Genomic DNA, 14,291 nt, shown 5'->3' with positions numbered 1-14,291 from the left:
GGCGTTAGCTCTGCTTCTAAATGAATAAAATACCAGTAAAGCTGTCCATGAAAGAAACAGGGTAGAAATTAATAGTATTTTGGCATGTAGTGTGCTCTTTGGGACAGGGGCTGTTATCTTCTATATATTGTACGATGCCTAGCCATGGTGGTAACAAATGTATAATCTTTGTAAGACCTTTCTTCCTTCCTTCTCTAATATTGCTCTTATTGTCCTCCACTATCACCCTTATCTGTGTGCTGGTAGCTACTTATGCATACAATTATTTGTTCACTATTGTTTGGCTCCCATTGTTAACTGTTGGTTTGGACTAATCTCAGGGTGGTGTAGTGCTTTACTTTGCGGATAATTTAACAGTTGTCAAATTACAATGGAACATTGATAAACCTATGAAATATGCACCCTCAATTGAAATAATTATGGGTGGCCCAAAGCCACAAATTTGCTAAAACTGTCACTCTCCCTCTGAGCAGTAGTAGTTTTCTGGGCCTCCACAGAGCAGTTTCTCACTGAAGAAGAAATTAATATGATGAAGCCAACAAACCTCACGCCGGCACGGAAAGAGTTAGTGTCTATGGGATCCACTAGCCCTGCCAATGCTAGGCCTGGAAGAGGGAGAAGAAAAGGAGAGAACCTAGCTTAGTTCAGGGCTAACTGGCAAAGAGGCAGGAACTAGCTGCCTCCCTATCGGAGTGGAGCATCACGAGGAGCCTGACAGCTGGGACAGCCACTGTGTAAGAAGCACTGTTTCCCTGACTGAGGGAGGCTGCTGAGGAGACCAAGGAGCACCCTTCAGCTGAGTGAATTGCGGTACTGAACTGTAGAGATACTGTGGGTTTAGACCCTGCCAAACTTACAGCTGCCCCATCTGGAGGAACCTGAGGCTGCAGCAGGACACTGCTCCAAGTCCGCAAGGAAGCATTACTTGAGTTAAGCCACTATGAACTGTTTGGACTATAGGAGCATGTCCCAGACTTAAAGGACAACAGTAGGAAGTAGCCCAGGGCAGTGAACTTAGACTGTCTGCTGGGAGGTCCTTGTTTGGTGGTTGCTTCACACTGGGCTCTGGGTTACGACCTGATGGAGCGGGAGGGCCCGGATCCTTCTACCACATTGCCTTAAGGGCTGAGGCACCTCGGCCAGGGAAGCAAGGGGTTGGAAGTCAGGTGTGCCAACCACTAGGCTATTCAGCCCTTCAAGCACCCTATTACAGGATATTTTCTCATAATCACTTGTTTGTTTACATTGTGTACACCAGTCCTTGAACAGAGGCGATAACAAACAGCACACAATCTCCCATTTTTTGGATTCTCAGCCCAAACACCAGTTCCCAGGAAGCAATACTGAACCAAGAATTGAGTCTAGTTAAGAGAGATGGAGGCAGAGAGCAAAACTGTTGCTATTCATCACAGATTCCTCCAAATAAACTGCATCACAAAAAGCTAACTACCACACGGTATTTTTTCCAGTGCTGTACGCAGCTTGCGTGCTCAGAAAAAGAACTTGTAAGACTCTGAGTTACAATGCCATCTGGGACTCCCACCATACCAATACTCTTTTCCTGCCATTTTGGGGGAGAAAGATACAAATGTGGGAATTAGGGTATGGATCTCACAGTTGCAAGTGTTACGAATCTCATGATTCCTTTGAGAGTCCCGTAATTTGGGCTAGTGTCATGATGCCACAAGAAGTTCCAGCCCTGTCTTGAATTTCAGCCCTGGCCTGGGGGAAAACTGCCTTTGACTGGCTGCCTTCTCCACCTGCCCATCTCCTGGGGAAGATCAGCCAATCAGAGCTGCTGCAGGCAGCCAGCAGAGCTCTGCCCCTCTCCGCCTCCACTAAGGAGCCAACATCATTCTCCCAGGAGAGGAGGGAACAGAAAGAGCCTGGTTGCTCAAGGTTGTTCTGCTCTCTCCTCCCTTCCTTTGAACAATGAGTCAGCTCTGCTCTGCTCTTACTCCCCTCCGCTCCCCTCCCCTCTCCATTTCTGCAACACCAGGCCTGAGAAGGAGGACACCACAGCAGTTGTCCCCCAGGCCTGGGAGATGGGTGTGAAAAACCCCCGGAGCTGCAGGCAGGGTGGGGTTGGGGGTGGAGGCAGATCTGATGAGGGAGCTGGGGGACAGAATTAATTGCTGGGCAGGGGATGAATGGACATGTGAGGTTGAGGGGACACACAATTAATTAAAATTTTGGGGATGGGGAGAAGCTGGAAGCTCTGTACCATCTGGCAGTCCATGAGAGTTCCTGCAATAGGCGCCAAAATCACTTTACTCAACAAATCTGGGAGATTTGGCAATGCTAATTAATTTTTTCTCATTCTCTCCTAGGGGTGTGCGGGGGAGGAGAGGATTTCAAAAATCAAGATAGACCAAAACACACAATATAATCTTAAAAAAACAACCAACCCTCAATCTCATAATTTATTGGGGTCTGACTCATGATTCTCAACTTTTGGGATTGGCAATACTGTTAAAATAGAAAGCATCTTCACTGTTGTTTTTGAGCGTATTTTGCAATCCAAAATTTTAAAAATATTATGTACAAAAATTAAAAAGGCAACCCGAGTCGGTTAAAAATCTTGTCTTATTTACCCAAGAAACTTGAAGGGGAACTTGCATCAAAGGGAGCGAGAGAATTTATATATCTCTTCACAATGCATACAATGTACTTTTCATAGATCAGAATGGCCCTAAAGGAGTTTTAATATTCTATTAGTGAAATACGTACATTTGGCATATATTAAAAGTCAGAGACAATAACGATCGAGGCATAAGGCATTTCCTGAAGATTAATGACTAGCTGGGAGGAGTTTGATGGGTCATGATGCAGCTGAGGACTGTTTACTTCCAGGTGATGACTAATGCACTCTGCTGAGGTCATTGTTGTTCTCAGCTGAAAATGAAGAAAACCCTAGATGTATAGATTTTCTTTTTAATAGGTGCTGCAGTTCAGTTGGTACAGTACATACAGGGCACTTGTGCGGAATGAATGCCCTGTATTTACCCAAATAGGGGGTCTGATTCTGCTCTGACTTACACAAGTGTAAATCAGAACTGGCTCCATAAAGCTGACAAGTGTAAAATGCTAAATATTCAGAATAAGGCCCAACGTGTTTTCATGATCTCTCAATATTACATTCAACTTCCAGTATTAATCAATCAGCCTTTTTGTAGCCATTCCAGTCTGTGTCTTTCAATGCCTGATGAGAATGTGTACCACTAGTACACAGAAATGTGTGCAGAATATCTTTACATTTACTGTGCATGTAATCATTGTAACATTTTTATCTTCTCCATTATTTATTTATATTACAGCACCAACCAGTGGCCCTAATCAGGATCAGGATTCCATTACCAACTGTGCTGTATAAACATAAAACAAGACATTTTCTTCTCCATAGCTGAGTAATGGTGATGGAGATTCTACTAGGACAATGGTTTTTAGATTTCCAAAGGGGTCCACCAGCTCCGTATGAGATTTTTTTTAGTGGTCTGCAAATGAAAAAAGGTTGAAATGCACTGTACTAGGAGGTTTAAATTACAGGTTTCTCTTTCTTTGTCATTGCTGGGTTATTGTTGTTACTAGGTCTATGTAAAGGACTGCACGCAAGTAGCCATTTGCAATGCTAAGGAAAAGTTTCACAGGTCCTACAAAACCCAGGAATTATGCTACATATTCTTGAGCACCATACTGTGGCAGCAGAATCTGTGTGTGGTATGACAGGGACACTGAACTGGGCTGCTGCCCATGCCATCTGTTGATGTATTGCTCAAGTCTAGTATCATTGTTCATGGGTCTTCATTATCTCAGTAAGCCTTCTTGGCAATCTTTACAGTTGCTTCTGCTTTGATGTGGAGAAGATGTATGCTCAAATTCTGATAATGCTGCAACCTATGCAAATTCCCAACAGGCAAACTGAGGTCCAGCATCTCTGGAATTCTATGTCGGGCAAGCTGAGCTTGCAGCTTAAAATGAAAGAGGCAACTGTTGTATGTAAGGGATTGATTTCCCAATAATTCACATAGTAATAAACTATCATGAGCAATACTTGATTTCCACTAGACATAATTCTATACTTAACTTGCTCCCTGGTTGATCAGTTATTTCTTGCACCATGAGTGGTTCCCGTTGTTGATTCACAAGAAATTTGTTGCAGACATTGCACTGATTTATGAGGTCTTTTACATCCCTGCTCTTGTTTGTTCATTACAGAACTTCTCTCATAATGTTGTGATCCGGGTGTAGGCAAGGGAGTTTGTTTACTTAAATGTGTATTTTTAAAGCTGTTGATGTGGGAGCCAACAGCCTGGGATGCATGCCTTTTTTGTTGTACAAGTCAATATGAAGAGCTGGACTCAGGAAGCCATTTGCAGTGCATAACAACAATCATATTGAACCTACTAACTTGGGAGTTGTAAATAATGCTCCATATTCTTGAGCCAGTAGATTACACACTTTATATTATCCCTCTCTCTTTGTATATGTGTATGACACACACACAAACTATGTTACAATAACACTATTAAGGTTGCAAAATCAAAATTTAGGCAATCCCAGAATTAAGGTTGCCTGTGTATCTCTTGTTATGCAGTATGATACAATCTTTAATTTTATCATCATATACTGTTTTTTCCACAGGACACCAGCTTCATTCATTGCATATGTGCAAGAGGGTTGCACAGGCAACCTTAATTCTGGCATTTCTTAACTTTAGAGTGTTTGCCTTTGCAGCCTTTGTAATGTTTTTAGCATATTTTGTGTGTGAGTGTGTGTGTGTTTCCAGTTTGCTTTTTTACCAGCCCCATCATGTGGCATCGTATGACACTCCCCTGGGTCACCATAGGTTGAAACCTTCAGATCCACCACAAAGGCCTCTGTCACTTGCGCTAACTCAACAGGTGATAGCAATAGTAGGTTGTGGTTATAGTTACAGGGCTAGCTGCGCCTCTGTCTGGTCTCTCTGAATGCGCCCCTGCAGCCGTCAGACCTCGTGTCTTTACCTATGTCAGGGTGGAATGTCACCATTTTCTCACTGAGATTGTGTATCCACTCTTTACCCTGCTGATCTGACTGAGTTCAGGTACCTGCAGTTCTTCTTTAATAAGGTCTGTGACCCATGATATATAGAGTGATCAGACAGCCTTCTTAAACCAATACATCGTTAGTTTTAACAGTAGGCACAAAACTTTAGAGGAAAAAGGGATTTTAAAACAACAGTCTACAGGCATGTCTATCTTATGATGGTAACATAGGCAGGCCTTGCTTCTTCAGATGCACCTTCAGGGTCTTGTGCCTCAGTCTGGTTCCCCTGAACAACTACTGTTGTCATCGTCTATGTGGACCATCTCTAGGGGGAGATGAGACACTTTGCCAGTGCATTTCACAGAGGTTTGCTGACTGCAGAGGAAAAGTGAGACTCGGGAATCTTGGGTTCCGTTCCAGGTTCTGGAGGGGAGTGTGCTCTTATGGTCACAGACTTTTCTCTCTCCCCCCACTCCAACTTCCAGTCCCTGTTTCCCTCTCTGCACCTCCCCCGCCAGCCTCCAGTCCCAGTTGTCTCTACCCACTCCAGGATCCTGGTGCCAGTCTACTCCCTCCCCCAGATCCTACTCATGTCCCCTCTTCATTCAGATCTGGCAGCTTTCTCTTCCCTGTTGCCTGCATGCCAGCAGCAGGATCAATGAGAGCACAGAAAAAAGAGGCTCCCTACTCTCAGTTCCTGTGCAGGGTCCACAACCATTCAGAGCTGCAATTGCAGGAAAAGTCCTGCTTGGCCGCCTGCAACCTTGGGCGATAGCATGCTCAGTGTGAACAGAATCTGTGGGGAATTTAGCTGCAAAGCTCTAGCAAGTCTGTGGAGTATATGCAAAATGAATTTTTATAGGCTTATAATGTGCACAAATCTGGCCAGATTTTCACAGGGATGGCAAAAGAGACACATGCCACCCCCTTGCCAAATTTCAAGTCTCTGCTCCAAAGCATGGGGTTTTGAGAACTTCCCAAAGAAAAGGTTTCCAGTATTTTGTTAAACAATGTGTTTTTCACTAGCTTCACTCTTGGAAATGGCTGAATTGCTAGAAGGTTTAAAAAAAACCAAAAAACAGCCTGAGACAGACATCTGGTATTGATGATTTCAGCGCAAACAGTTTAAAGTTTTGAGACATTTATAAGCAACTTAAAACAATTGAAAACTTAAGAGGAAGTGATGGGCAACCTTAATAATAGGTGGTGCTACCAGCATCTTTATACAATATTCCCATAAGCCAGCAGGTCTTAGGTCTGTCTCAAACCACACACCCATCTCCTTCCTTCCCGCACACCCTGGAGTATCTCCTATGGGTAAAGGTAGGAACTGGCATTTAGGCAGTGAGGATGTATTAGCAGCTGAGCAGGATGGAGCAAAGAAGCCAATAGTGGAATATAAACGATGGGGAGAAGGGCCACTGAGGTGGAAATGGAGGAAAGAGGCAGGCAGGGATGCAGGTAATTCAAATGCGTGTGTGCCAGGAAGGCCTCATAACCCTCACTGGGACAGTAGTTTTGGGTTTAATAATTAACCCTTTAAGAGGCATATTGTTTTGACAGTGGGGACTCTAGCAATGCTAGCATCTCCTTCTGATGCTTATGTGCTATATCTGTTGTGAAAAAGGTTGTTCTGAAAAGTGCTCCACTCCCCACTCTGCCTGTATTATGAACAGATCAGGATTGGAGTATTGATTAGATTTAGATTACATCCGTTGAATTTTTCATATCTTCTTCTGCAGCCTTTCCCAGTTATCTTCTCTAAGGGGTCAGGAATTGTTTTGCCCCTTTAGAGCTAAAGAAGATGAATCTCAGGACATGAAATAAATTTCTAATTTAAACTGGAGATAATTCAGATGTATCAAGGCCAAAATTGGACTATAGCAATAATAATACATTTTCCACCTGCAATGAGTAGCCCTGGGTTTAAATCAGATATACAGAAATAGAGTGGAAGAATCCAAATGGGCCTGTTTTCTTCTTGGCACCATGACTTTTAGGAGACACAGTAGTCTGGACAGTTACTTCAGTGACCAACCCACCAGATGCAAACGCTCCTGAACTTCAGGGACAACAGGATCCATATGTCTTCACGGCTGGTGTCTGATATCTGAGCTATACCAAAATCCTGATCCAAAAAACTCTCTCAATCTTACTTGGGAGAACCAGATCCAAACTTTACAGCACTGGACCAGCTCTTAACAAAACTGCCTTTATGCACCATCAATGTGCTTTTCCTCTGCACAATGCAATACAATCACTCTGCTCTTACCCCTTTTAGAAGGAGTCACCTTTTAAGTAAGCAGCACTTGGGCAAGGTACATTCTGCTTCTAAGAAAGAGTGGGAAGTTCCTTCTCTCTTCAATGCCTAATGAGAGAGGGTTTTTTGTTTTGTTTTGTTTAAATGACATCCTAAGTGATTCACTTTGCAAACACAAACTACTTTGTGACACCACGAGTTTGCTCTTCTTGTGCAAACTAAATTTGTAGGGTCGGCTTGCCCTCTGCCTACCAAACCAGAACAGTTGTGTTTTTCACTCACTTTGGATAAGTGTAAAAGACTGTACAAGGTGCATCTTATTAGAATCTACTTCTTGTGGGGCTGAAGGATATGTGAGAAGCCTGCATTTGCAAGAGAACCCAGACAACTCTAGTGTTTAGCCGAGGCTGAGAGCTTGGCCTTGAATAGTCTTGTGATGTCGAATAATTTCTGTTTAGCTCTTTGTTTTGGCAAAGACAAAGGGCATGAGAAGTGGTGGTTAGTCTCATGTTATGCCCAGTGTATTGTAAATCTACACCTGGCTACAGTTTCTCTTCACATATCTGGCCAGATCCTCAGCTGGTGTATCTTGGAGCCAGTGGAGCTATGCCAGGTTACACCAGTTGAAGATCTGCCCCATAGAATCTAGCTATAGAAGAAACCTGTTAGGTCACCCAATCCAGTTCCCAACCAATACATCGCTATTCCTCATGGTACAATTTTAGTGTTTCCACTTGCATCTGGAATCCTGTAGAGACTTATTTAGGATTCCATTAAACTATAGTGTTTTGTGAATTGCACTAAATTTCGTGTCTGCAGTGTACTTGTAGCTGTGTTGGTCCCAGGATATTAGAGAGACAAGGTGGGTGAGATATCGTTTTATTGGACCAATTTCTGTTGAGAGAGACAAGCTTTCAAGCCACACAGTGCTCTTCTTCAGATCTGAGAAAGGTACTTTGAGCCTCACCACTAAATGCAAAGTGGAAAGATCATAGAATATCAGGGTTGGAAGGGACCTCAGGAGGTCATCTAGTCCCACCCCCTCCTCAAAGCAGGACCTAATCCCCAACTAAATCATCCCAGCCAGGGCTTTGTCAAACCTGACCTTAAAAACCTCTAAGGAAGGAGATTCTACCACCTCCCTAGGTAACCCAGTCCAGTGCTTCACCACCCTCTTAGTGAAAAAGTTTTTCCTAATATCCAACCTAAACCTCCTCCACTGCAACTTGAGACCATTACTCCTCGTTCTGTCATCTGGTACCACTGAGAACAGTCTAGATCCATCCTCTTTGGAACCCCCTTTCAGGTAGTTGAAAGCAGCTATCAAATCCCCCCTCATTCTTCTCTTCTGCAGACTAAATAAGCCCAGTTCCCTCAGCCTCTCCTCATAAGTCATGTGCTCCAGCCCCCTAATCATTTTTGTTGCCCTCCGCTGGACTCTTTCCAATTTTTCCACATCTTTCCTGTGGTGTGGGGCCCAAAACTGGACCCACTACTCCAGATGAGGCCTCACCAATGCCGAATACAGGGGAATGATCACGTCCCTCAATATGCTGACAATGCTCCTACTTGTACAGCCCAAAATGCCATTAGCCTTCTTGGCAACAAGGGCACACTGTTGACTCATACCCAGCTTCTCATCCACCATAACCCCTAGATCCTTTTCTGCAGAACTGCTGCATAGCCACTTAGTCCCTAGTCTGTAGCAATCCATGGGATTCTTCCTTTCTAAGTGCAGGACTGTCCTTCTTCTTGTTGACAAGATGGTTTAGCATAAGTAGGTAGCACATATTCTAAGGGACCATTCAAGGAAGAGAGTGGCCTGTTAACTTTCTCCCCCCCCCGCCATTTTGTCTTATGACTGCAAAGGTGTTAAGTGGGTTACAGATTGTTGTAATAAGCCATAAATCCAGTGTCTCTGTTCAGTCCATGATTTTTAGTGTCTAGCAGTTATGAATTTAAGCTCCCAGGCTCGTCTTTTGAAAGTGTTGTGCAGGTTTCCTTTGAGAAGGAGGACTGATAGGTCAGACGTAGTGATGGCTTTGTGAAAAGTGTTCACCCACAGGTGACAGGGTGTTTTTATCTTTTATCATTTTCCTCTGAGAGTTCAATCGAGAGCGTAGTGATTGTCTGATTTCACCCACATAGTTGTTGTTGGGGCATTTAGTGCACTGGAAGAGGTACCCTCACATGTTGTGAAGGCATGTGTAGGGTCCTGAACAGAGTGTTGTGGGGGGTGGAGCTTGTTCCTGCCATTGCCTCCATTAATCTCTCTCTCTGTTTCATACCAACTTGTTTTGGGCAATATGGATTGTACTAGCAATAAAATATTAGAGGTGGCAAAATTTGCTCTGACCTGGGCAAAATAAAGGCCCAGCAGAATTACAGACATGATCGTAGCAATCAGTAAATTACTTCCATGTCCAAGACGCTGTAAATGCACCCAATTTTTCTAAAAGTCTACTGTGCATAGCAGGCTAACTTCACCCCTGGCATAACTCTGTTGATTTCACTTTGCTGCACATCATTTTGTGTTATGTTAAAGTGGACTATTCAAAAACCCAACTTTTATATGGAGTTACAGAGAATACATTTCTTTTCTGTTAAATTGGTGATTAATTTAAAGTGTTACCATGAAATTGATGGTTACTGTTCTGATGATCAGTGTGGATGGTTCACTATCTTTTTTGTGTCTGATTTTTTAATTGATTTTATTTGAAAAAGCAAGCAATAAAAAGTACAAAAAGGCAAATAACTTACAGCTTGTATGTTTCCAAATACCACATGTTTCTCGGGCTCTCCAACTAAGTTAGGCAATTATGCAATTTTTACAATTCATCAAAGCTGCAAGACCAGACAATTAAAAAAACAAAACAGGCAATAATACTACATAGACACAACACATTTATAGTAGGATAGGAAGACAAGACATACATAAATAGGGGGGGGTGGAAAAAGGAACGAAAATCAGTGGACTCTATTAACTTTAGGATAGACCCTAAATGCCAATAATAGAGACCATGATTTGCATCTAGGTGGAATAGTTCTTATTTCGTAGCACAATACCCAGGGTTTATCATTTTGGGATTGATGCAGGTGAGTGGCGGAGTGGATATGATGGGTAACAGCGGAACAAATAAAGAGAGCAAGTGGCAAAGTTATGTTCAACACAGAGCTGGGAGGGAAACGAATAGTGGAGCTCAATATCTGCTCCGGACACACACACAGAACCAGGCCACTGGAGTCTGGATCAGAGCTTAGTTCCCTAAGAGGCTGTGAATTTTTCCTTCCCATGATCTGCAGTGAAAAGGACTACAAACACAAACACACAAACATCAACCAACCCACCCTGGGGAGATGTAGTCAGTTGACAAGAGGAGGCATTCTGCATGTTCCAAATTTTCAAAATATCCCGTTCTTGTTAATTGTACAAAAACTGGAGAAACAAAAATCATTTTGTATTCAAAATGATGCCTAGTCTTTTCAATAAAGTTACCGGGGGCCTAATTTACCTCTCTTATACTAGTATGATCCCATTGGAATTACTACTGGTTTACACCTCATGTAAATGAGGTCACAGTCATGTCCTGTATTTGCGTGTCATTTGTTGTTTACACCCTGACTTCTAAGAACGACCGTGACTGTCACATGGGGGCTCGGTGATCATCCATGTAAACAGTTAATCGCACCAGTCTCGGTTTTTGTCATCTGATTTCAGATTTGGCAGGACGGAATGCAAACAAAGTTAGCCCTTAACATGACCAAGGTCTTTTCATTTACAGGAGAAGTTTGAGGGCTTGTTCCGTGCCTATGATGACTGTGTGACATTCCAGTTGTTTAAAAGCTTCAGACGTGTGCGGATAAATTTCAGCAGTCCTAAATCAGCTGCTCGGGCCAGAATAGAGCTGCATGAAACACAGTTCAGAGGGAAGAAATTAAAACTATACTTCGCACAGGTAAGAACCTTTTGACATGAAAGCCTTTCTCTCCTTACTTCTTAATGGGTGACTGCTCTATGATCTTGTGTTACCAAAGAAACGCTGTTTAATAAAATCAGATAAAAATAATAGCTATGTTTGGCTATTTTGAAGTGAATGGGCTAAATGTTGCTCTTAGTTACGACTGTGTAAATCTGGATCAGCGCCTCTAGAGTCTGTAGCATTACTTTGGATTTACACTGGTACACATGAGAGCAGAATTTGACCCTGTGTTTTTTAGCGCTCATAAAAGGCTCTGATAACGTGGTTGAGTTTCGTCAGCTCCAGACTAAAGCTGTGCACTTTTTGTAGAGTTCAAATGTAATTCCCTGGCATTCTGATTTATTAACAAAAAGAGAGTTCCAAAGTAATACTACATGTGCCCTTCCCCCTTCTCCTCAGGACCCACCCGTCCCAGGCCCTCACTCTCTCTTCCAGAAGGTTACCCCGACCTTCCTTGTAATAAATAGTGAGTTTAAGCCACACCTGCCCCAGTGAGTACACAGTAAACCTGAAGTTCCCTGCCGGGTTCTGAAACCTGCTAACAGGATGGGCCCAGAGGAGAACACCCTCCATTCTATTACAGTACCTCCAGGGGGAGAAGATTTCTGGTTGAACAAAGCTGTGTAATCTAGCAGCCAAAGGCATAAAGAGATTTGTCTTCCACTCACTTGAACTAGATGAATTCAGACAAGAAATAAGATACAGATTTTTTTCTTTACAGTGAGGATAATTAGCCATTGGAACACTTTGCCTAGGAACATAGTGGATTCTTCATTACTTGAAGCCTTTCAATCATGATTAGATGTCTTTCTAAAAGATAAACTCTGGCTTAACCCAAAGTTATGGGTTTGATGCAGGAATTATTGGGTTAAATTCTATGGCCTGTGTGATGCAAAAAGTCAGACTAGATCAGAGGTGGTCAAACTACGGCCCGCGGACCACGTCCGGGCCGGCCCTTGAGCTCCCTGGTGGGGGAGGCTAGCCCCTACCCCCTCCCCTGCTGCCACACCACTGTGCGGGCAGCGCTCTGGGTAGTGGGGCTGCGCGCTCCTGCAGGGCAGCGCAGCAGCGTGTTTGGCACCAGCCGGGTGGGAGGCTGCCAGACATGCTGCTTTGAGCGGCATGGTAAGGGAGCGGGGTGGCGGGGGTGGATAAGGGTCAGGGAGTTCCGGGGGGCAGTCAGGGGACAGGGAGCAGGGTGGGGTTGGATAGGCGTGGGAGTCCCTGGGGGCCGGTTAGGGGCAGGAGTGTGGATAGGGGTTGGGGCAGTCAGTGAGCGGGGGGGTTGAATGGGGGTGGGGTCCTGGAGGTCAGTTGGGGCGGGGGGCCCGGAAGGGGACAGTCAGGGGACAAGGAGCAGGGCGAGATTGGATGCGTTGGGGAGTTCTGAGGGGGGGCAGTCAGGGGGCGGGAAGTGGGTGGGGATGGATAGGAGGCGGGCGCCAGACTGTTTGGGGAAGCACAGCCTTCCCTACCGGCCCTCAATACAGTTTTGCAACCCCAGTGTGGCCCTTGGGCCAAAAAATTTGCCCACCCCTGGACTGGATGGTCACAGTAGTTCCTTTCTGGGCTTAAAATCTATTCAGGAACAGCTCTGCGGGTTGAAGCCCTGCATTTATCTGCAGAGTAGGAACATTATGGACAGAGGCACTCCAGACTTGCTCATGCAGCCACACCCAGTGTACCTGCCTTGGAGGAACCATCTCTAGCAGGGATGAGATGATGATTCTGTTTCCAGGCCCATGCAGTCCTTGGCCTCTCTGCCAAGACTGCCAACAAGAGTGCTGGTTGTGGCAGTGGCCTTTGTGATTTGACAACTGTGCACAGGAAAGTTGACTGAGACTCACGAACTCATTTCACAGATGCTACCGAACAGCAGTATCTGCTCTTTGAAGTTTGTGACTGTCTAATCTTTGTTCCATTTGCCTGCCCTACACTAAAATAATCTGTGTTTCTAATACATTTGAAAGGTTCAGACCTCCGAGACAGACGGGGACAAGCTTCATTTGGCTCCACCACAGCCTGCAAAACAGTTTCTCATCTCGCCTCCAGCCTCCCCTCCTGTAGGGTGGCAGCCAATAGATGATGCAACACCCGTCATCAACTACGACCTCCTTTATGCAGTTTCTAAACTAGGACCAGGTAAGCTTTGCGGCCCTCCTGTATGGGAATGGGTCAGCTTAAGCAGATTGGAAACAGAGTGAAGATAAATAACTAAGAATGCAATTCACCTCTGTGCAGAGAGCACCGCAAGGCTTATATACTGCTTAAATTCAAGGGTCCACGTAGGGTTCAAGTAATGCGTAGGCCTGGCACCAGCTTTCTGCTTGGGATGGATTTTACCTATGTGCATAATTATTATTTCTTAACTTGAGTTAGTGCTTGGTGCTGTACAAGACACAGAGATATGGGTCCTGCTCCTAGGAGTTTACTCTAAAATTCAGACTGGCATCAGAGGAGAATGCACTGACAGACCCAGAGGATGATCACACCGAATGTTTCCATTGCACTGGTTTACTTTTAATCTAGGTAGGAGAGTTGGGGTTGTAGAAGGGCAGGAATAAATGCTGTTGAGCGAGTTCTAAGAGTTCCTCACAACAAATACAATCGGGCCCAGTCCTGCAAGATGATGTATGCCTTCTGGGAGGTCCGAGCTCAGTGAGGACCCCAGGGACTAGCCCCAACCAGGATCAGGTCCATTTTGAGATAGCAAAACACATCAGAATTCTGAGTGTGACTCTGTGTGGATTGTTCGTTAAGAGAATTAACCAATGATCAGTTACAGTGGGGAGACTAGCTTCTTCGCACTTATTTCTACTAGGTAAGTGGAGTCAGTTGTGGCCCCCAGGGAAGTGGAAGGCAGATTGACGATCTATAACCTGGTATAATGCAGGCAGGTCACCCCACTTCATGGTTAGGTTTAGAGCTGGTTGGGAATTTTTTCACACATTTTTCATTGGAAAATATCTGGTTTTCTATAAGCTGTTCATGGAGAGAGTCAGTTCAGACTAATTTCTCATTTTGGG

The 14,291-nt window shown here is 44.3% G+C and overlaps 1 protein-coding gene across 3 annotated transcripts in view; it reads left to right on the top strand.

Moving 5' to 3' along the window:
- Positions 1-14,291, top strand: part of RCAN2 (regulator of calcineurin 2) — a 170,501-nt gene that overhangs the window by 115,016 nt on the left and 41,194 nt on the right. For all 3 annotated transcript variants that reach the window (XM_073335794.1, XM_073335792.1, XM_073335793.1), the window contains 2 exons: positions 11,068-11,241; positions 13,236-13,407. In XM_073335794.1, coding sequence (XP_073191895.1) covers positions 11,068-11,241; positions 13,236-13,407 — 346 coding nt within the window. The remainder of the gene's footprint in view (positions 1-11,067; positions 11,242-13,235; positions 13,408-14,291) is intronic.

This window comes from Lepidochelys kempii, chromosome 3, assembly GCF_965140265.1.
Source record: "Lepidochelys kempii isolate rLepKem1 chromosome 3, rLepKem1.hap2, whole genome shotgun sequence".
Lineage (NCBI taxonomy): Eukaryota > Metazoa > Chordata > Testudines > Cheloniidae > Lepidochelys > Lepidochelys kempii.
Note: the sequence above shows the minus strand (reverse complement) of the source record. Positions and strands in the feature narration are given on the sequence as shown.